General features: G+C 42.0%; 1 protein-coding gene across 1 annotated transcript in view; it reads left to right on the top strand.

Annotated features, from left to right (window-relative positions):
- Nucleotides 1-22,134, top strand: part of LOC103370904 (neprilysin) — a 32,097-nt gene extending 9,963 nt beyond the window's left edge. Inside the window, exons 5-23 of the mRNA XM_008300094.1 lie at nucleotides 9,808-9,888; nucleotides 10,185-10,280; nucleotides 10,394-10,512; nucleotides 10,634-10,702; nucleotides 11,276-11,410; nucleotides 11,988-12,089; nucleotides 12,210-12,346; nucleotides 12,535-12,628; nucleotides 13,312-13,440; nucleotides 16,108-16,206; nucleotides 16,333-16,410; nucleotides 16,626-16,729; nucleotides 17,089-17,147; nucleotides 17,241-17,360; nucleotides 17,760-17,893; nucleotides 18,324-18,389; nucleotides 19,250-19,345; nucleotides 19,582-19,658; nucleotides 19,819-22,134. Of these exons, the coding sequence (XP_008298316.1) occupies nucleotides 9,808-9,888; nucleotides 10,185-10,280; nucleotides 10,394-10,512; nucleotides 10,634-10,702; nucleotides 11,276-11,410; nucleotides 11,988-12,089; nucleotides 12,210-12,346; nucleotides 12,535-12,628; nucleotides 13,312-13,440; nucleotides 16,108-16,206; nucleotides 16,333-16,410; nucleotides 16,626-16,729; nucleotides 17,089-17,147; nucleotides 17,241-17,360; nucleotides 17,760-17,893; nucleotides 18,324-18,389; nucleotides 19,250-19,345; nucleotides 19,582-19,658; nucleotides 19,819-19,918 (1,895 nt within the window). The 3' untranslated portion in view covers nucleotides 19,919-22,134. The remainder of the gene's footprint in view (nucleotides 1-9,807; nucleotides 9,889-10,184; nucleotides 10,281-10,393; nucleotides 10,513-10,633; nucleotides 10,703-11,275; nucleotides 11,411-11,987; nucleotides 12,090-12,209; nucleotides 12,347-12,534; nucleotides 12,629-13,311; nucleotides 13,441-16,107; nucleotides 16,207-16,332; nucleotides 16,411-16,625; nucleotides 16,730-17,088; nucleotides 17,148-17,240; nucleotides 17,361-17,759; nucleotides 17,894-18,323; nucleotides 18,390-19,249; nucleotides 19,346-19,581; nucleotides 19,659-19,818) is intronic.
- Nucleotides 22,135-22,482: the final 348 nt, after the last annotated feature.

The raw sequence follows: 22,482 nt of genomic DNA, 5'->3' as shown, positions 1-22,482 counted from the left end.
ATTTACGTACATAGCATGTCCCTGTGTGGGCGCGTGGCGTCATTTCACACTTTGTTGTACTTTTACTACGATCGAGTGTCACGGGGACATCCGCTCTGAAAAAGGGAGAAGAGACGAAGGGGGGAAAGAAAGAGGATGAAAATAAGCTGCTGCAGTTAAAGTGGAAACATTGGGCAAAGTGCAAAGGTTGATGTTTTAGAGCCATTGACTTAATTGCTCTAAATGCTGTGTTTACCACAGAAGGGAATAAAACTGCCAAAGAACTGGTCCTAATCATTCAGCAGCTTAAATCCCCACCAACCGTCACTGTTGCGCTCTTTCCGACAGGCGGTCTAGCTTACCAGTTAGAGCTGGAATGTCTCAGATTGTACTGCATACACACATGTTCAGGTTTACTTTGCGGGTGCCTCTCTGTGTAGGTCTGTGTTTGCTTTACAGAGAAATAAAAAAGAGAATTTTGTGTTTTGAAGATTATACTTGATGACTTGCTACAGTGCGCATTCAGCCGCCTGGAAGACTTACACACCCAACAGCTCTCAAGTAAAAAATTTTTCTTTGAAGACTGATGTGTGTCGAGGAGTAGGCACCGGCAGCACGAAGCCTCGGCAGAGGTGTGACCTCTAGTCTGAAAGTGACATCAAACATGCGACCTCTGATCCCAGGGGTGGCTGGTGCCGCCTGCTTGGATACCGCCACCCACAGATGGACAGATTCTTTTTTGCTGTCAACAGCTGCAGGGGCCTGGAAACACCTGGACACTGCAGAGCTCTAGGCTGCATGACAGCAATAAAAAGAAGAAAAAAAAAAGGTTGCATGCATGTGTGTATGTGTGCGAGTGGCTGCGTAGATGTGCGGTTGCTTGTAAATGCCTCGGATTGTTCTCTGCTGCCGTAAAAGGCCATAAATGATTCATAATGACGGTGTGCGCCCTGATTGCGGGCGACAAGTAGTGCGTGCGTATATGTGTGTACGAGCCGGGGTAGAGTTTTATTTTCCACCTCCCGTTAACTCAGGTGTGGCATACTGTGCAATGATTTGCTCAATTGACCATGAGTGTTTTAATTACTAGGTAGTTTGTGTCAGGAAGAGGAAGGAGAGCAGCACAACGAGCAGATGAGGATGAAAGGAAGAATTTTCATCCACCCCCCCACCAAAAAAAAAAAAAATGAAACCTGAGGTGAAATGAAAGACACAAGGTAAATAATGGAAGATGAGATAGGTGGTGGGATACGCGCCAAGCAGGGGGGCTTCGATGTGAAGCGAGGAAGAAGTTTAGAAACGCATTGAGGACAGGTCAGGAAATGCGAAGCAGCATGTGGTAGTCAAGCTAAGCCCCATGTGCGTGCATGTGTCTGTGCGTGAGACTGAGCTTCTGTATTAAACGAGATGCTTTTCGCATGATTTCAGGTCTAAATCTTACCGTAATAAGAGAAGTGTAGCCACCCATATTTGGCAACACCACAAGGCTATCTGTGAGGTTGCCGTGACACCAGAAACGTGTTCAGATGTGACTTGCTTTCTGGCATTCTTACAGTCTGTGATATACAGTACTGAAGAGACTGGATGTCTGCGTTTCTCCTGCGATAGCAACAACTGAAAAAGGACACGTTTCTAACAATAGTGACCACTGTAAAATGTTTTGGAGATAAATGGTTTGTTGACATGACCTCCTCATATCAGAATTCCAGTCAGAACCATTGCGCAACATTATAAACACTCTATTCCTCATAAACATATCAAATAAAGATAGCATAGCTGGAGTCGGTGGCCAAGTCAAATAATATGAATATTAACGCGGTGAGTCTCGGCCAAAGACAACATATTGAACAGAAATCCTGAATTGAGCGTGTTTTTGCCAGCTAGGATGCTTAGGAATAACAGGAAAGAGTTTCGACCTCCACTAAGGTAATAATCTCCACTGTTTAGCTGTTCTGCAGCCAGCTCAGTACTGGGTACAGGACAGAAGAGTTTATATACAGTCAGCTTATCCAAGGGGCACTCTGACTAACAGGAATTGGCGAGTTGGTATAGATTGCCAAGTTTGACTTGTTGTTTGGCTTTAGTGGAAAAGTGGGGAACTCACCAAAAATCAAGTATGTTAAACTTAGCTGGGAGCCCGTGTATTTACCACCTGTAAGGACACTGTTGAGCTGGATAACAATTTTTCAACAACCACTGTAATGATTTTTGTTGGCACAGCTGCAAAGTGGAATGAGTCAGAGCTCGAGCAAATTTGTGCTGTTTTTGTCGCTGCATGGGGAACAAAACTCCATGTCATAGTTGGTAAATTCAGCAAAAAGCGACATGGAATTCTAAGGCGTTCATTGTGTTGTTTGTACAAAATACAAAATAACTTCTGGTCACAATCAGAATGGGACTTTTAAGTGCAATTATTGAATGTTTTGTATCTCAGTTAAGTTTGGTAGCTGTAGCTGACCTCCCCCCGGAAATTTCCATCTGGACAGAGCTGTCACCTTTTTGTCAAGGCGTATTAATTTGATAAACAAATGATTTAACCAGGAGGGTGTTCATTCACATCCAATATTTGGTAGTGCTCCAGCTGTCAGCATATTACACTCTTTATGCAGAAACTGAACAGGGCTTTCACCTTCAGTGTCATGGACCTTCAAAGTAATTCCTGTCCCCCAAATATGTTCTATTTTTTTCCAACAGCAAAATGTGACCAAACCAGCTGCTAATCGCAGAACAGTATATATAAAAATTCAATATTGTAACAATCAAGTGCCTCAATGAAGCTGTAAATTATTTAGATGCACATAAAGGGAGTTTTTAATGAGCTAATGTGCTTGTTTGCATACAGTTTGAGGTAATATATGCTCTTTTTTTTTTTTTTTTTACAGTAGGTTTATTGTCCTTGCAAAAGCAGGGATTTATCACTCTCAAGCAGTGCCAATTCATTTCACTTTTTACTTCATTCACAGCTCCTGCTTGTAAAATACTCTAAATATATCCTTCATAATCATACATTTAAGCAAAAAAAAAAAAAAAGACAAACCCAGCAGCGCTAAAAACACTGCTAATGAAATGCTTTGCGGAATGAGAAGCACTCAGGGATAAAATGGCAATGTAGAGAGGAGAAACCCAAAAAAAAAATTTCGGATTCTGTATCACGCTGAGTGGTTTGGTTCAAACTGACGTGATGTCTCAAACAAACATCAGGTGGCACAAAATCCATTCTCAAATAAATCCAAATACGCACACACACATGCGGCGAGAAGGAGAGAGAGAGTGTGTGTGCGTGAAAGAGACAGAGCCAAAGGGTAAGCCTTTGCTGTGGTTAAACATTAGCGCCAGGCAGTCAGTAATCCAATCACACACACATGATCTGTGCCCTTTCGCAGGAAGCGCCCTGCGAAGGGTCTCTATCTCAGGACTTCATTACAATTAAATGAGCACATAAATAGTGCACACATGGTAATGAGAAAATGGGTGGATTTGAAAAATGAAAGGCTAGAAAGCGGTTGAAGTGAGACGCGGCCATGCAGAAAGAAGCGAAACAAGTAGATATAAGGGAGAGAAATCACTTAAAGCACCCAGCAAATGAAAAGAATTATATTAAAAGATGAAGATTCAGTACTGTACTACACAGTCTAGACTGTAAGCATTTGGACTGACTCTTGATTCTTTGGGCTCTGTGCTTCGGCATATTCAATTAGAAGAAGAAGTAAAGGATACTTTATGCTCTGAGCCTCGGTTTGAGTTAGAGCTACACATCGGCGATTAATAGAAGCGTGTGGGAGATGCAGCAGTTTAACGCGCAGTGCTCATATTGCATGGGTTCAAAAGTAATTGGACACTTGGCTGGCTGAACGTTCCTCGAGCAGCTGTGTGTTGCTTCGGCTCGTGCACAAAAGAGCTCGCACATGACTCAGAGGCGATTGCGAGATGAGAGCTGCCATTTAGATTGACTCGTCCGTCGATACGAGGAGTGAAGACGTGACCGCGCAAAGGGGAGAAGACAGTAATGAGGCTTCGATAAGTAAACAGATAATAAAGCAAACATGTGCTAGAGATAGATCAATGGTAGTTGCTTTCCAAAAAATGTTGGATGCATTCTAAAAAAAAAAAAGCAGATCTGGTTGACCATGAGATAGAAACACCTCAAACCGAAACAGGACTGGAACAAAGTTCTATCAAAATGATTGAAAGAGTAAAGTGTGGAGAAAAAAAAAAAGACTAGCCCCTGACTAAAGCATGCCATCATGTCTGTCAAACGGTGGTGGAGCTGTTCGGGTTTGGGCTTAACACGACTGCCAATGGAACTGGTACGCTGACACTGATGGTTCGACCGCTGACGGAAAAGCGAGTGAATGGATGTCGGAAGATAGAACGAAATTCAGCCAAGTGCATCAAACATTCACTGGATGACATTTCATCATTCAGGTGGTGAGCTGTAATGAGTCCATCTCCTGATCTCGCTCTGATTGAGTTGCATTTCACTTGCTGAGGACCAGAGAGAGCAGACAAGAGCTGACAGCTGCTACCTTTGGGCGCTGTGTGGTGTGTGTACAAGCCTGTATTTACTAGACAGCAGTTTTGATATTAATGTGAACCTCAACTGAACCTTTAAGTGTTTACACCATGTTCCAAATGTAATAAGAAAGAAAAACCAAAACACAATATCACACAGATGAGTCCAACATAGAAAACATTCGCATCATAGTGAACTCAAAACAGAGCTCTCTTGTGCTGAGACCTTTAACTCTCCTGCGTCGAACCTGTAGGTATAGCTTTCTGTTTATTTAAGGATGTCAGTGTTGCCTCCCAGAGCTGCCGTTACTGGATGTAAATCTTCCTCTTAAAGATGCTCCACATGTTCTCAACATGCTTGAGGTCGGTGGATGCTGTTGGCCATTTATTGCCATAGCAACCATGGGTGAATGTTTTTTTTTTTTTGAGCGGCGTTGGCTGGTAAATGAATATATCTCTTCAGTAGGTGTCTCTTAGATTGACACTTGTGGAGGTCAGATCCTTGACATACTCAGAGATCTACCATTTAACTTTCCAGTGTTCCATCAAAGGGGTGCCCGTTCACCAGTCACCCAGAACTTCTTCCATCTGGACCCTCCAGAGCACTACGCATCTCTTTGTGAGCTTTGGTTATGGGTTGCCGAAAAGCCCCCTTCATGCACAGCTGCCTGGCTCTGAACTCCGTAAACACCTGTTTCCTGTTCAACGTCGACCTTTTCATAGCTGCCCTTTTAATGCTATGAATTTGTCGGACAGAAACAATGCGTTTATCTGACCCAAAATCGTTCGCGCCCCGATTCACTCGCAAATCTTTTCACAGTTCGATGATCTCTCTTCAGTTTTTTTTTTTTCTTTCCCCCTCCAAAGTATCGATTGCTTTCATACCTCTTGCAAGACATTACACTATTTCACGCTTTTCATATTCAGAAAGATCTTTCCCCTTTCGCTACAGTGCATATTTCTTAATAATGTGAAATAACCCCTGTAGGGAGGTTTTCCATTTTATAAAGATTACCTAACAAATGAGAAATAAAATTATCTCAAACTTTGACTGAAAATTTAAAACGCTACATGTTTATTTCAGAGCAATCCTCCTCCGAGTCTCAAGCATAGTAGTTTAGAGCACAGTGCGGTGGTTTATCTCAAGCAGAATCTCCTGATGCACAGAGGGAAACCGTCCCCAAACGTACAGTTCAGACTGTGCGTTGAGGAAAGACAGAAGACTGGATTGGACATAAATTATGCAGATATGTTTCTTTTTTTTTTTTAAACATGATGATCAGATGTGACGTGAAATAAAACGAGAGATTAAAGAAAAGGATGAAGCTTTTCTTAACTACGCCAACTGCGTGATCAACCTGTTTTCATTGTGATTGGTCTGTCAGTTAGTTAGTCAGAATTATTGAAAAGATAAGAAAAAAAACCAAACTAAAATCCAATCTTCCTCGTCTTTATCTTTTGATCCCAACTCACAGTGACATGAGTGATGTCTTATTGGGCTCAGGGGAGAGTTTCCTGTCAGCTGCCTGTGTAATTTAAGATCCATCCTCTTTCCTGTATTGATCCCGTGTTGCCTGAGATGTGCAGTATGATGGTGTATATCTGGCAATGCAACATTTATAAGATATGTTTATAAGTGACAGGCAATACCGAAGTCAGAGTGAGATATGTGATGGCTTGTCAAAGTCAAAAGGTTGTCCTACTTGCGCCGTAGCCCTTCGGAGGTTTTCTTTTTAATTAGTTATTTTTAAAGTTTGTCATTTTGAGAAATGTGGGTTAAAAAAAAGCAGACGAGAAGATTGATGTCGCAGATATCTGCCCATATGGGCGTCAAAAGTTCTCCAATTTGTGTCGTATTAGTTTAATCTAAACAGTGTCAAATGGAATAAACACACAAGATGTACAGTGTTCTGTTAACAAGTGAGCCTAAGCAGTGCTTGCGGTCTTTTTTTTTTTTTTTTAGAGAAAGCTAGGCCAGCTGTTTTCAGAGGGAAACAGCTTGCTTTCTTCTTTATGCTGCTGGCTGTAAGTACATACTGAACATACATGGTGTGTCTTCTCAACTAATCTTGGCAAAAAATGAGGTTCCCAAAGATTCCTAGCATATAGAACTCCTTCTTCTTTCACAGATTATTTACATTTAGAGATTTTTGTCTCAGCAATGCCCAAATGGCGTTCCTCTTACATTTCAGTAAAAAATCACTGCAGCTTTACGTAACACGTTTTATGTAAGCCATCCATCTATTATGCTACACGTGTTCTTTCTGTAGAGGGTCGCGGGGGGGCTGGAGTTTATATCCAGCAGAAACAGACAAGGCTCACACTCACACCTACAGCCAATTTAGAATCACCAGTCAACTTAGCATTTGTGTCTTTGGACTGTGGAGGAAAGTCGGAAAACATCAGGTGCAGGGTGAACATGCAAACTCCGCTCAGAAACCAGCAGGTTCAAACCCCGAATCTTCTAGCAGCGAGGCGACTGCGCGACCAACTCATTTATTTTATTACGCTGTATTGCAAAAGAGGAAGGATTACTTCCAGGCATGTTGGTATTTCATGCCTGTATTTGCTCGTGTTTTGTCTGGTGAGCTAACAGCCACGGGTAAACTTACCTTAATCCGACTTTTTATATTCTTTAAAGACAGACGGAGCCGGAGAAATCGGTGCACGCATTGTACCGACGCAGACAATGTTTGCACAGCTTGACTCGGATAACTAGCTCAACTTAGTAGATGTCAACAAATGGCAACTTTGTGAATGCAGAGAAGACGCATGTTCTGAAATGCTAAGCTGGCTGACACTCATAATTTATGGCATTTTCAATCTTTAAAAAGCCAACCTCAAGGGACAGAGTAGTTAGAAATAGTACAAACAGTAACGTTAGAGCGCTCATTATAGTCCTCCCTGATGGTAATGCATTATTTCTGAAATGTTTACATAAACACATGATAATGAATGCATGGCACACCTTGCCTATACATCAAATGCAACACTGTGTGATATAAATGTAAATGAACATGGCTTACTAATGACGGACATTTTTAAAATGTGGAGGCTGTTGCATCTTCTGAATTACCATAAACAACAGCAACAGCAATCATGAGTTCTGCCATTTACATTCATTTTGCATGTACAGGAGGTTTAGTACGAGGCACTTAGACTTAAAAATATTATTCATCCTTATAAAGCGGCCGCACAGTTAATGAATAAAGCTCCACATAAAAAATCCACGGAGTGTAGTGAGGGAAACAGATGTTGAGAAATGATAAACCAGAAACTACAATTACAAAACTGTCTTTGTCCAGGAATCAGCCTCAAAGAAAAACATCTTGTATAACATGACATATTTTTTTGTACATAATGATTTATTTGTCACATTTATCTTAGTAACTAAGTAGTGGCTGTCAGTGACTCATTACCAGGTGTTATGGATTCCTGCTATCACATCAAAGCACTCAGGTGGATAACCCCGGGCTGTAAATCATGATAAGTTGCTGAAGGTGACTTAGTCAGGATTTGAGCTCCCAATTCCTGACACAGCGAGCCATTTCTCCGTTTTTCTTTGAAAAGCTCCCCGCACCACTTCGAAGCCTCTAACGTACTGGTGGATCCGCAGTAAGCTGTTGTGATGTAAGACTCGGGCTCATAAAGACTTTGTGGTGGTACAAAAGTGCAGGCGCAGCTAAGTTTTTCCTCTTGTTTCTGATGCCGAATGACAAACCAAGCAGCTGAACTTGCGCTAAAGTTTGAGATCCCTCTTGAGTAGGAGTGAGGTTTTCTTGTTTTCGAAGGACAGAGGGTACAGACTGTCTACCTGTATCACAGCATCACAATACGCTCGCTTTCACCACACTGGTTCTCAGCAAATACTAAAATTGCTGCGTGGGCGTTAGATTGAACCTTGATGATGGGAAAATTTATTTAAGCTCATGTTCCGAGCTGCCAGCACTTCCTGAAGACATTGTTAGACTTTAAAGCTACAATATGCAACTAGGTGCCTTGAGGCAGCAGCACAGGGAAACTGTATTGGTCCCATTGTCCTCCCCCTCAGTTGAGCATGTTTACACCCCAACACTTATCACTCATTTTGATTAGCTGTCTACCCAGAAACACTATGCAGCCTGAGGCTCAGCTAACTGGCGTCCATATGCCCACAACAGGTGTTGAAGAGGCAATGAACGCCGGCAATAAAACAAGCAATGGTGTTCACTCTTGTTTTTAATGGCCCTTTACTGCCACACCTTCAGCTTTGTTGCTCCTTGATTTCCTTCCACCTCTTTCGCTATGACTTCCATGCTCGGAGCTTCATCGCGATTACCGCCGCCGCGCTGAGGAGCTAATTTACAGCAAGCAGAGATTTAAATATGCATCGCATGTTGTCACTCTAATTTGTGGATTACATGACAGTGTTGACCTCTACGACGAATGACCCATGCAATCTTAATCACTAAAGAAAAAGATTAATTGCGGCAGGGCTAATAAATTATTAGTGTTGATTATTTATTCAGTCGTTCAGAGTAAAGACTGGCCATGCGGTGTTGCTGCGCATCGGCCCAGCAGCTGTTGTTATGCTTTGCTTGTCCCCTTCCTGGCCTATCAATGCAAAATTCTAGGGCATTTTTACATTTTTTTTGTTTGTATATATTTTAAACTTTCCCAAAGTTGCAAGAGAACTCAATACAAAGCTGCGAAACTGCCAGGATAATGAAAACTGCCTGCAGTCTGTTCTGTAAGGGAAAGTCAACATTAAAGCCTTGTTTGTTCCCCGCAAACCTGTAATACCCTCATTACAATATTCAGATTCACTGTTTTGTCATTATATAGAAACTTTTCTAACAGCTGCCACCTGAAAAAGTTAGAATTCTTTATTGGTTTTTAAGGTAGCTATTGTACATATTGTGGGGAAAAAAATGTACACAATGAAATTGAGAAGAACCGCTTTGAAGTGGAGTTTAAGTTTGTGTTTTTTTTTTTTTAATTTAAGTGCATTCAGGATGATTTTTATTTTTTTCCTGGTTTGAATTTTAGCATTGTGCGCTTTGTCACTTGTCGCTATCTAGGGCAGCGGTCTGAAACTTGTTTTCTGACACATACACAGACAACATGCCTTCATTTACAATGATTAACCGCATCTGGACGAGCAGCTGGTTCTATTTTGAATGCACCAAAAAAAAAAGCCTCCACAATTCACCTGAGGTTATAAACAGCCGTCTTTTCCCACAGTCCAGATCACCGCGGCGACATAATCATTCCTCCTTTATCTCCGTCTGCGTTTCTTCGCTTCACGCTTGCTACGTTTCTCTGCTCTACTTGTAGGTGTCCTTGAAAAAACAGTGGAGGGGGAAGCTGCTGCTCTTACCAAGGCCAAGACCCTTTACAAGTCCTGCACCAATGAAAGTGAGTCAGCGGGCACAAGATGTTCCTTTTTGGATCTTCTTCAATGTCCGTTTTCATAAGTGTCATTAAAGGTTATTTGTCTGATTCAGTTTATTGTTTTGTCAGTTAATTTTCACGAGTCATTAGTTCTGAAAGTGAGAATTAATGTCTCAAACGTCTTTACATTGTTACAATAATGTATACGAATAATAACAAGGTTTCTGCTTTTCAGAATTTTGATTGTATAAAATAAACGCATCTACCCCCGGCAACTCACTTTTGTTTGTTTTTTTGCTCGTACCTACGCCTCATTTAAGGTTTAATCGAGCTCAGAGGAGGGGCTCCGCTGCTGGACATGCTGCCTGATGTGTTCGAGTGGCCCATAGCTGTGGACAACTGGGAGACCACCTACGGTAGAGCTTTTTTTTGTTTGTTTTTTTGTTTCCCACCCACTGTCACACAGCGTGATGTCATTTATGGCTTTTCTTTTTTACCTTTTTCTTCTTCTTCTGTGTTGTTTCTTCAGGGAGAACGTGGAGGTTGGAGGACGTCATTGCCAAGCTGAATGAGAAATACGGGACTCAACTCTTGGTGAACTTTTTCGTCGGCACCGATGACAGGGACTCCAACTCGCATATCATTCATGTGGGTGTGCACCTTTTGGCTGGAAAACGCTCCAACTTTAACCAATTAACAGCTATAATAGCAATTGATTTGGCTTGCGTAAGTAAATGTGTCTATTTCCTCGTCTCCTTCTCATCCCCAGTTTGACCAGCAGACCAGCCTCGGCCTCTTGTCCAGGGATTACTACGCCTGCAGTGGTCCCTATGCAGAGGTAAGCTTCAACTTTTGCACGCACAATTCTAATATAATTAAGACTTTCGACCAATGTGAACTGAAAACAACTCCCGTGTTTTCGTTTCGGCCCGGACCCGCTGAGTCTGGGTTCCATGTCCCCTGGAGTTTGTTCCAGGAAACGCGATGCCCAACAAATGACGAAGGCATCAGCTTCAAACATCAGCACATGAATTAACTTTGTGTTTATTGGTACACTTACATGCTCCTGGGAGCCAGTGTGTACATGATTAATAAAACTATGCTCTGAGGCAGTGAGCGGTGATTAAAATCAAAGACGCAGAACAGAATACTTAGTTGTGTCTCAATGTGGACCAGATGTGTGCGACTCGAGCACGCATCCTCCGCTCCTGGTTTTGCTTTACAGTTCACCGTCCGCTGTTGTTTGATTGATATGCAGAAAGTAGTTCTTCGCTGCCTTCAGCTTGAGGCATGCTGAGTGTGTGTGTGTGTGTATCCACGGATGAGAACATGCTATCACCTCTGGTTTTGGTCACTGGTTTAATTTAACCAAGTGAGATACAAATATCACGACTGAGTGTATGTTTGACAGGCGTGTCGGGCCTATGAGCAGTTCATGATCGACCTGGCTAAGCTGATCCGCGCTGACCGGGGACTGGCCCTCAACGAAACCCGCCTGAGAGAGGAGGTGACACGAATCATGGACTTGGAGAGGGACATCGCCAATGTAAGCATGCGTTCACACTTTGCAGTCTCCCAGCCGAAATCACATCTACAGACTTCCTCTCGGCTCTGAAAATATTGTAATTTGTTTTCCAGCGGGAATGCATGTCTTATCTTCTCGCTTCAATCTTTTATCTTCTATCTTCTAGTTTCACAAGGCTTTTTGTTAACAGGATGACCTCCCCTGTCATCCATTTGTAGCGCAAACCTCCCTCGTCTTCTGCGGCTCCAGTCTGGAGCAGCTGCTGTCTAAAACAAGCTGTTAACCAGTCTGATGCCAACACAACAGCATTTCTCAGACATCAACAGGTTTCCGCACTCGACGTTTATCATTCCAGGCCGGTCTGCTCCGCTCTGCTCTGCTCACCGCCATGCTTCATTTCCCCTCCACTCGGCTGGTGGCTTTTACAAGGCAGTCACACCGATCGAGCTCTGACATTTACAGACCTGAAGCCTCCCGGGATGCCAAATATGTTTGATGCTGCTGGACCTGCACTACAATTGCACGCTTGAGTCAGGAAACAGGAGGGTTGTGACAGCATTCTTGATTCTCAACCTCTCTGTCTCTGCTCTTTTTCAAGGCTACTGATACTCCAGAGGATCGTAACAACCCAGTGTTGCTTTACAACAAGATGGAACTGGGGGACCTAAACGCCAACTTCACCCTTGAGGTTGACTCACGGGTAAAAATAAACTCTTTTTCTGTCAGGATTGGTTTCTGTTTCACCTTGCTGTCGCTTCCTCATGTTATTTTTTTTTCTCTCCTCTTTTCTGTGTGCTTTTTTTATTTACTCCTCTTGCAGGTATTTGACTGGAGTTACTTCACGGGTAAGATAATGGGCACAGTCAACATCAGCGTTCCTAATACAGAGAAGGTCATAAACTACTCCCCCAACTATTACAGAAGACTCAACCTCGTCTTGTCCAAATACAACAAGAGGTGCGTGCGTGTGCGTTCACGCAAGTCTGTAGGTGTGATTGTGGACGATAGCCTGTTTGTGTGCTTGTGGAGGCGGGAGCGCACAGCGTTCAATAAAAAAAAACAGCTGCTCGCCTATTACTGATATACATCGTAGCTTTGCGTGAGTAGGAAAGTTTCTTTGAACATGCTTTTTTCTCTCCTCTCAGGGATCTGCAGAACTACATGGTGTGGCGTTTCGCTATGAACATGGTGGTGGGCCTGAGCAGGGCTTACAGAGACACCAGGAAAGCCTTCCGTAAGGTATGCAGCCGTGATGCAGACACAAGAATCAGTGCTCCAGATGTGGATGCAAAGAGATATATGCAGCATATCGCATATATCTGTATGTTCTGTTTTTTTTAACACAACCCCAGGAAGGTTTCATTAAGCATTTACAGGGTGCTACTGACACTATGCAGCTATACTGAGACACAGTGTTGCTTTGACCTAAATACAGATGTCAGCACGGCATTGCGGTTATGATGTCATGCTGATGTTTAGGAGGTAGAATGTTCACCTTGATCACCAGGTTATTATAATAACATTACGTATTGCACCGACTATATGTAAGAATGAATGTCAGTGTTTGTATTCTGTCATAGAGACAAAAAACTTAGTTAAAACATGCATACGACTGGCTGTAGATTCTTCTATATTGCAATTACTTCCTGCTTTTTAGTTAAGACACAGAAGTGAGAGTCAGTCTCTAATAAAGATGTCCACATGCAGCTCCATTCATATTCTTCCTCCACTCTTTATAAATCTTTGTAATCCTCCTCCTAATCTAATCATTTCCCTTCTGCCCTATTTCTTCTACTCCTAAGTGTGATTGCAATGTATAATGGCGGCACAAATAAAGAACTGCCAGGAGCCTCTTTAACCAACATGCTGACTAGTTTATCCTGCATCTCTAATTGATCTGTGCCTCGTTACTTCCCCTGCAGGCTCTGTCTGGTGCAACGTCAGAGGCAGCGGTGTGGCGACAGTGCGCGCTTTACGTCAACAGCAACATGGACAACGCCGTGGGACGGCTGTATGTGCAGGAAGCCTTCTCCGAAAAGAGCAAAGAACTGGTCAGTGGAGGGTCAATGAGGTTTTATATTGTTAAATCGGGTTAGATTTGAATGCAAGATACAAAGCAAACGCGAGTACCCCTCGCTAGAGAACAATCTGCGGACTAAATTGAATTCTATGCTTTCCTGTTTATTGACATTTGGAAGTGATGAAATAGTAATGCTTCTGCAGGGCATTACAAAAACTGTGTGGGTGTTTATGTATTCAGTTATTCATACATACAGTATGATAACAAGTGTTTTAGGCACATCTGACTGCATGTTGTTGTCACCTGTTCTTCTTTTAGTCACCTTTGGGTCTAGTGTCTCTGCTGCTATACTGTATTTTTTTGCTTGCATCCAGTGAAAGCAGCTGCACGAGGTTTTCTTGTTATCATGATCACACCACCCACATTGTAAATCTCATTTTGTGTGTGTCTTTGTGTATATGGAAGCTTTGGCACATGACGACTGTGTGTGTGTGTGTGAATCAGATTGTGTGTCCGACGGTGTGCATCTGTCGTAGTGCCTCAGATACTGTAAATCATCTTCAGGATGGATCTTTGCCCACTCCGACATGTGGAGCTCGCAAAAAAAACATTTGTATGTTTGTTACGCTTAAAATGATGTGCAGCTTCTTTGATTATGCAAGTTCACATCGCCACCCCTGTCCTGACATACATGGCTACACATATATGTGTGCCAAGCTGACCTAAAGCTGGCTTCACTTCTCATGCCAACCTTCTTGAAGCCACAGAAATATATTTCAGATATGTTCACTAGTGGAATAACTCAGTGGATTACCAGAAATGCTATACATGAGTAGACTTCAGTTCTTCCATTTTGCTGCTCCTTTTGCAATCCTTGAATATAGTTTAAAATAGATATTAGTAAGTTGGTAAATTTTAAGATTCAGTAAATTAAATCTGATTAAATTGCTTGTTACCAATAAGAAATCCATACATTTCTAGAATAAGCTACGCTGCTCATTTTTATACCACAACTTAACATTGCAGAGGTACTTAAGGACCCTGAAGGGACCTCCCATCGCACCTCTCAATATCCCAGATCGCCACTGAGCCACCTCCTTACTCATGTTTCAGTTCCAGTGATCAGCTGTACCACTGCATTCACTGGTGAATAAAACGCTTTATGTATTTCTGAGCCCACTGCCAACATTTCTTTACAGCTGCGTTTCGGTTAAGCATGACTGAAATGCAGCTAATTAACAATCCTCTGCTCTGCGAAAACTTCCACTGGAAAACGGGACGTACATTTTTATTGAAACCGGACCGCAGCGTACGCATGTACACACGAACACAATCTCACGTACGCTAAAAGGTTTTCAGAAAAGCCTCAGTACGGCCGCTGCCGGTTTGTGGCGAACCACAGGCGTGCTGTCCAAGTCCTCCTGCAGTGTGTTAGCGAGGGGTCCGCTGATGTGATGAGACACTGGGATGCCTCTGTCTGCTCGTTGCGGTTGCAGAGCACAACTGTGGTTAGAGGGATCTGGAGGGGTGACCTTCGCTGTCACTGCAGTTTTTTATTTTTTGAATTTTCCTTTCTCTCTCTTTTTGTTTTTATTCTTTTATCGGTTCGAACGCTATTTGCTGATTTATCCTAATCCTGTTTTTGTTTAGTTTGTGAGCAAAATACTTGGATTTTATTTCGTTTTTTTTTTTTTTTTTACGCCTGAGGACCACAGTACAGTGTGTGGTTCGGCCAGTATTACCCCATCACGGTGGCGTCAGTCTGTCTGTCTCTCTATCAAGCAACATTCTTGTAAATACTGTAACTCAAGAGGAATACATTGTAGAAAACCTTAAACTGAGACCCCAGGATTCGACTGAAAACTGAGCTTTTGATGTAGATTTAGGAACACCTTGCTGTGTTCATTTGCATATGAAAAAAGAAAATCTCATTATCTTGAAACTGCAACAGTTCTGCAAATGTGCTATGGTGAAGACAGTGATTGTATTTGTTCAGCTGCACACATTAGCGTGCCTAAAAAGAAAAGCATAACTCGCTTACATGTCCGCAGTTAAAGATTATATGCTCGTGTACCTGTTCTATAATTTAGCTTTATAAGGCTCAGGATTATTTTAGTAACCAAACGTCCGGTAAGCATGTGTAAATTTTTAAATTATGTAAATAGCGTCATCAATAATGCATTTGTAAATTTACAACCAAAACAGCTACTGTGGAGAATTTTAATGCAACAAGACCAGACTTTTGTAGATAAGCAGAAATCCCTTTTGAACACTACACTTTCAATTGTCATGTTTAGTCTCCGAACATGATTTATTTCTGGTTGTCATTACTTCACTTGGTTTTATTAAGACATAAAAAATGCTGATGTCATATTAATCACACTAATATTACCACACTTGTAGTGTTACCCAAGGTGACCAGACACCTACACAGAGGGTGTGTGAGCCTGAGGGGATGTGTGACGATGTAATGATGAGGCTTAAATCAGGGAAGTGTACCTTTATGGCTTTGTTGCACACTATGTTGCAAGATTGTTTTGTGATCTTCCCTGCAGACCTTGGAGAAAAAAAAGGAAAAGAAAAACTCCTACACTGCAGAATTATTGTTCTGACTGACAGATGAGGTTGCTTTTTGTGATATACATTTGATTATCAGCGACTTATTTACGACTGTTGTTGCTTTTTCGATTTGGCTTAGATGGAAGAGATGATTAAAGACATTCGGGAGGTGTTCATTAGTAACCTCGATGACCTGACCTGGATGGATGCAGAGACCAAGAAGGCAGCAGAGGAGAAGGTACGGGTTGTAACTTTTATTACAACAACTAAATTATTGTATTTTTTTTCCCCTTGCAGTCTGTTCTTTAAGATATCTCATGCACAAGATGTCTCTTAGTCAAATTTGTCTCCCTCTTTTGTGTAGGCCCGAGCTATTCGGGAACGCATCGGCTATTCTGACAACATCATGGATGACAAATACCTTAACAATGAGTACAAAGATGTGAGTGTCTGAAAAGATGCAACTGGGAATGTTTTCCTTCTGAATGAATGTAACAGAATACAGAGTGGGTTCATTGTAGCCACATATCTAGTTCTGTGAAAACATCTCGGCGAATTCTTGGCATTTACGACTTTTGCCGGAGAATATATGACCGAGTGTTGAGAGCTCTCATCACGGCTAATCCTCCTGTTTCTCTGGCTGTGTGTTGGTGTTAGCTGAGCTACAGTGCAGAGGAGTACTTTGAAAACATCCTACAGAACCTGGAGTATGTGCAGAAGAAACGCCTGCGGAAACTCAGAGTCAAAGTCAACAAAGAGGAGTAAGATGTCCCGAGGGGATGGAATTAACGGGCTTATTTTAGGCAGTGTAGTAATTTAAAGCTGCAGTGTTCATTATTTAAATCACTAGCAACAATACTTTTTTTTTTTTTTTTTAGTTTATGGTGCTTGTGGTTTGACCCACTATCTATCTCACATTTAGCACAATGCATCCACATTCTCCCACACAGACTCCTACTCACATATAGAGTTCAGCTCTCCGCAGCGTGCATGCTAATATTAGTGTGGTTATTTATAACTGCAGGTTAATTTTGACATGTTTCATCAAATATGAATAACGCTGTGCCTTAGCGCGCACGTCTTTGCATCTTAACTCTCAGCATCCTCATCTTCCTTCCAGGTGGGTAACTGGAGCTGCCGTCGTCAACGCCTTCTACTCATCCAGCAAAAACCAAATAGGTAATTCACATGCGCACGAGCAAACGCGTTCAATCGTGAAAGACAAAAGAGAATCCAATCTATTTGTTTTTTTTTTTGTTTCCTCTCGTCAAGTGTTCCCTGCGGGTATCCTTCAGCCGCCTTTCTTCAGCAAAGGCCAGACTAAATCTCTCAACTACGGTGGCATCGGGATGGTTATCGGTCACGAGATCACACATGGCTTTGATGACAATGGTATGATTTTCCGCGCCGTTGCTCGCTGTTCTGATCCTCCCAGGCTCGGTTTTGTCAGATTGCGTTGGCCTTTGTATTCAAATGTTTCCCTTGTAACTGGTACCACCTCAGAAAAAAGAAAAGCAGTTTTGTATGCCATTTCCGCTTCAAAACATTTTTTCAGCACAGTCATTTCATGTGACGTTATTATGCTGCACTCAAAGATGTCAAGATTCTTTTGTGCTGATATCCACTCAGACGCACAAATGGAATGGAAACATGTCACTGACAAAAGCAGCATTTGACTGCTGTTAACAAGATAATGGCTGTTTGGGCATTGAGAAGTGTCAGGATTGTTTTTCTTGTTGATCAAATCCAACCAGTTCCCTTTCAGTGTATTTGTCGTTGTTTTTTTTTTAGGCCGCAACTACGATAAGGATGGTGACCTGAAGGACTGGTGGACGCCTGACTCCACTCAGAGGTTCCTGGAGCTGTCGAAATGCATTGTGGACCAGTACGGCAACTTCTCCTGGGACCTGGCCAGTGGACTACACGTACGATCCTGTCGATGTTTCTCCATTTTTCAAAGATTCTATCAAATTTCCAGCAACGTTTTCTGACACATTATCATCAAATACGATCAAACCTTGCTTTAACACATTTATATTTGCGCTCCTGTTACCTTTGCCAGCTTATCCGTCTGTCATTTTTCCATCTTTCCCCTCAGTTCTGCAGCCTCATCTCGTCTGCGCTTCAGGTGTCTTTAATATTTTGTGTTGACATATCAACCCCTCTCCCTCTTTGTCTCTCCTCCTCTGTCCTATTCCTTTGAACAATGCTTCTTTTATCCTTGGGGAAATGATTTCTTATATCCCGAGCAGTGATATCTGCGATTTGCCAAAATACAGAGGAAAAATTACAGTCTCCCTGTCTCCTTTTTCCTTGCCAATCTCTGTGTTCTCTGTCCTTATATCCCCTTTATAGTTAAATGGTAACAACACCCTCGGGGAGAACATTGCTGACAATGGAGGGATACGGCAGGCATATCAGGTAATGAGCCTGAAAACAAATGAGGAAAGTCAGTTTAAGAGGCCTGGTTTACAGATGAGAGAGGAGGGGATTCAGTCTGCGGTTATTGTCGCTTGCATGCTGACATTAATGGACAAGTCATTTCGCTAGGTCACTGACTGACTCATTAGCCATTGTAAACACGGCAATAAAGGGCATGATGTTGCCGCTGATTTTGTCAATTGTGACCGAGGGTGAACAGAGAAAGGGCATTCACAAATTGGAATGCAATATGATATATAATGTGTTTTTTTTTGTTTTTTTTTTAAACCGCAATGTCATACATGCAAGTGTTTCTTTTGCAGTGCGCCCACACTGACAGTTTTGTTACCTTTTTAGAGGCCAAGTGTAGAATTGATTTCTTCAATTTAAAAGAAAAAAAAGACAAGAACAGGCCACACACATGTTCATTCCTATGAGCAAGCTGGTGCACGAACACAAAGCGACATAAATCACGATTTCTGTGCTCTTTTCAAAATATCACATTTATATTTTTAGTGTGATTCATCAACCAGCCAAACGCATTAAAATCTTCCGCGGCAGCAAGCATAAGGAGTTTACAGGCAGTATCCCCAGGAAATCGACACTTTGAACAAACAAAAGTATAACAAGAGCCACTTTATTCAAAATGCAATACGCTTGGTTTTATTGCTTATTTTCCAGATACATCACAGAGTTGCCAGAAAAGGCGTCATGAAAAAGTGAATTAATTTAATAGCGAATATAATCCATAGAAATTAACACTGACTAATTGTATTGGTTGAGATTTTATAATCAGTAAAAATGATAAATTGTTCATGTATTTAAAGAGATTGTGGACTAAGACTGTGTCATTGCTATAGGCCTACAAGAACTACGTGAAGCAGCACGGAGAAGAGCCACCGCTGCCTGGCATCGACCTTTCCCATGATCAACTCTTCTTCTTAAACTTTGCTCAGGTAGTGGATTGATTGATTGATTGGCAGGTTACAGTTATTGATGAATGATTTCAAAAATAGACAGATGGGTAAATGCGATGAAAGATTGGAAGGATGATGGGATTGTTGGGGCGAGCGATGAATGGGTGATTCAGCAGCTTACTAGAAAATTGGTGCATGGATAAAGGAGTAAATGCAAACAGCACAGCATATTGGAATCAATATTTATTGGTCTAATGCACTGTTGTCTTTTTCAGGTGTGGTGTGGAACGCACCGGCCTGAACAAGCTGTTAATTCCATTAAAGTAGACGTACACAGTCCAGGGAAATTCAGGTAACAATCAGTCATGTGTTGGGGGCAAAGGGCAGGAGGCAAATTAGAGTGGTAACTTTTTTTTTTTTTTAAATACCAAAATGAGATGTTGTGTAATTTTCAGTTTCGAGTCACATTCCGGTGCAGCTCTAGCCATCAATCTCCTCTGTGTGTTTAACAGGGTACTGGGCTCCCTTCAGAATTTCCCAGAATTTGCCAAAGCGTTCAGCTGCAACAAAAGCAGCTACATGGTCCCCGACAACATCTGCCGTGTGTGGTGATCCACAGACCTCTGGGACGGGTTTTTCTCTGTCCCCCCTCTCTCCCCCCCCCCAACAGTACCTCTCCCCTCTGACTGTTGGAGCACTCATGGGGGGCTACGAGGAAGTGGAAGCTTCCCGTAGCTCTTTGCTGGATGGACCACGGCTGGTGGATTGACACTGCGGTATGCACTTCATCCAAGGACAGCAGCAGACTGCGCCCTCACAGACAGATGGAGCACTGTCTCTCCAACTCTGATACTGTAGTTCATTTCGATCAGCCTGATTATTCTCCCGCTCACTGGATACAATCACTCCCTCTGTTTTTTTATCTTCCTCGCAGTGTTCATCTTGTTTTACTTGTCATTTACGAGTCTGCCGACGTGTGTTTTGTGAGTGCCTATGTGAGTGTGTTTCAGTCAAAATACGGTACGAGCAGTTGGCAAGAGAGGGGCAGACACAAATGTGCTCAACCCACTGGCATATGAATACACCACACTCCCACTCACACTCATATACATGGAACAGGGCTGAACCACTCTACTGTATGTGGGACTGAGCTGTATGACTCTCAGAAAAAACCTCTGCTGGCTCCAGCCTTCATCTACTTGCTGACGCACTCTACAACGTATGTACTCTTTGTTTATACATAAAGGCTAGACTAGGTAAATTATTACAGAAAATCTGAATTTATTTTGGTGACTAGACCAGTTAAGTATTTAACCGTGATCACATATTACACAGTACTGTTCTATATTTAATGGTAATGACCTTACGGCAGTTGACAGGTGGCTGCTGTTCATTAGCAGAATGAAGATTACAAACCAAAATTAAGTTTTTGCCTTTAAGATGACAGCTGGTCATGACTCACTGAGATGACAATCGACCGAAACCAGACCCTTTTCGTAAGTCCCCTTAATGGATGTATGTCTCTGTGTGTTTTCCAGTCTTTGTAAGTCATTTGTTATCACTGCCTGCCATTTGTCAAGCAAATTGGTATGCCTTACAGTTGTGCTACTGCGTGCAAGTGCGTACGTGTATTCGTGGGAGAACAAAGGACAAGGAAATGCAGTTTGACTTTTTGTACATGCTTGTTCGCTCTCTTGTCGAGAATTTAGATGAGAAAATCGACTCCACTCTCGTGTCTGTATGCTGTAGTCGACTGCCAATTAGCCTAGCTTAGCATAAGGCGCTCCCCCGACTCGGTTCAAAGAGGGGAAAACATGACTCAATAATTGCAACATAACATCTCGTATGCTTAATCAGAACAAAAACTAAAGTGTTAAAAAAAAAACAACAAGTTATGGTTTTACATGGCGTTATGGGCAGGAAGTAGCATCAAGTCACCGCCTGGAGCAGTGACCTCAGTCTCCACTAGTTGCCTGGCAACCCAACAGCGACGTGAAAAAGGACTTTCAGTATTTACATTTCTATTTTTATATGGACTAAACTAACACGTAATATAGTAAACTTTCGTAGAATTAAGCTAATCCTTCTCCTGATGTAACTTTATTTGAAGTGATGTGACAGTGGAATCAATCGTCTCAACTCTTGGCAAGATGGTGAATAAGTACATTTCAGTAATTATTCCTTCAAGGAAAGGCGATCTCGGATTAATCATATGAAGATACGACTCGTCTTTTTTTCAAAAGATGCTTTTGCGCACAAAGCAAAAGCGAACGGACAATTGTCACAATTAAGCGTTCAAAGGAATGTTTATTCATAACGGACTTTATCTGTGGAGACGTGCATGCATTGTTCTGAATGCAGAAGATTGTATCAAAACCAGTGGATCCCAATTCCCTGTTTTTGTACGGCTTTATTTTCTTCATTCAAATGTAACTGAGGCTGTGATACAAGGTTGTCAATTGTGGAAATTTTTTGCCTTCGCCTTTTTCTATAGAAATTATAGTGCAATGAATGGTGCGCCGTGATCATCCAGGCCACTTCTTCAGACTGAATACAACACCATCCACGTCCAGTCTTTGTACGCTGTTCCCAGTTCTTCTGTTCTCATCATTATTTGTGCAAGCTTTCTGTCATTGCTCACTCCCTCAGGCTTTCTTTCTTTCTGTCTCTCTCTCTCTCTCTCTCTCTCTCTCGCTCTCACTCCACTTGTAGAAAGACAGATATACCTCAGTTGCCTGTATTTAGATACTTTATAATAATGACTGATAATCATCTTGAGGAGCATTTTTTTTTCCTTCAAAATAAATCTTTAAATAACTCGCTATGTTTGCAGGCCAGGTTTTGTGTGTTGCTTCAGCATCTCAATCAGGTTTCTGCTGTATGAATGCGCGCTCTTCAGTCTGATAGAACGAGATTAATTACATCTTACTGTAAGTGTTGACGGTTAATCCTGGCAGAAAGCGTCAAAGTGAAAAATGATCAAGTGGGACTTAAACTGTGTGCTGCATGACTGAGTACACATAATATCTTGATGCTCTTGGTGTTTCATCTGGATGTCACGTATAGAAATCGCATTTAAATACATGAATGATGAAATTCTGCAACGTTTTCCCTTTACCCTTCACCTAAGTTGCAGTGTGTCATGTTTTTCAAGAAGTTAAACACTACATGGATAT

This window comes from Stegastes partitus, unplaced genomic scaffold, assembly GCF_000690725.1.
Source record: "Stegastes partitus isolate 25-593 unplaced genomic scaffold, Stegastes_partitus-1.0.2 Scaffold1498, whole genome shotgun sequence".
In the NCBI taxonomy this organism is placed as follows: Eukaryota; Metazoa; Chordata; class Actinopteri; family Pomacentridae; genus Stegastes; species Stegastes partitus.
Note: the sequence above shows the minus strand (reverse complement) of the source record. Positions and strands in the feature narration are given on the sequence as shown.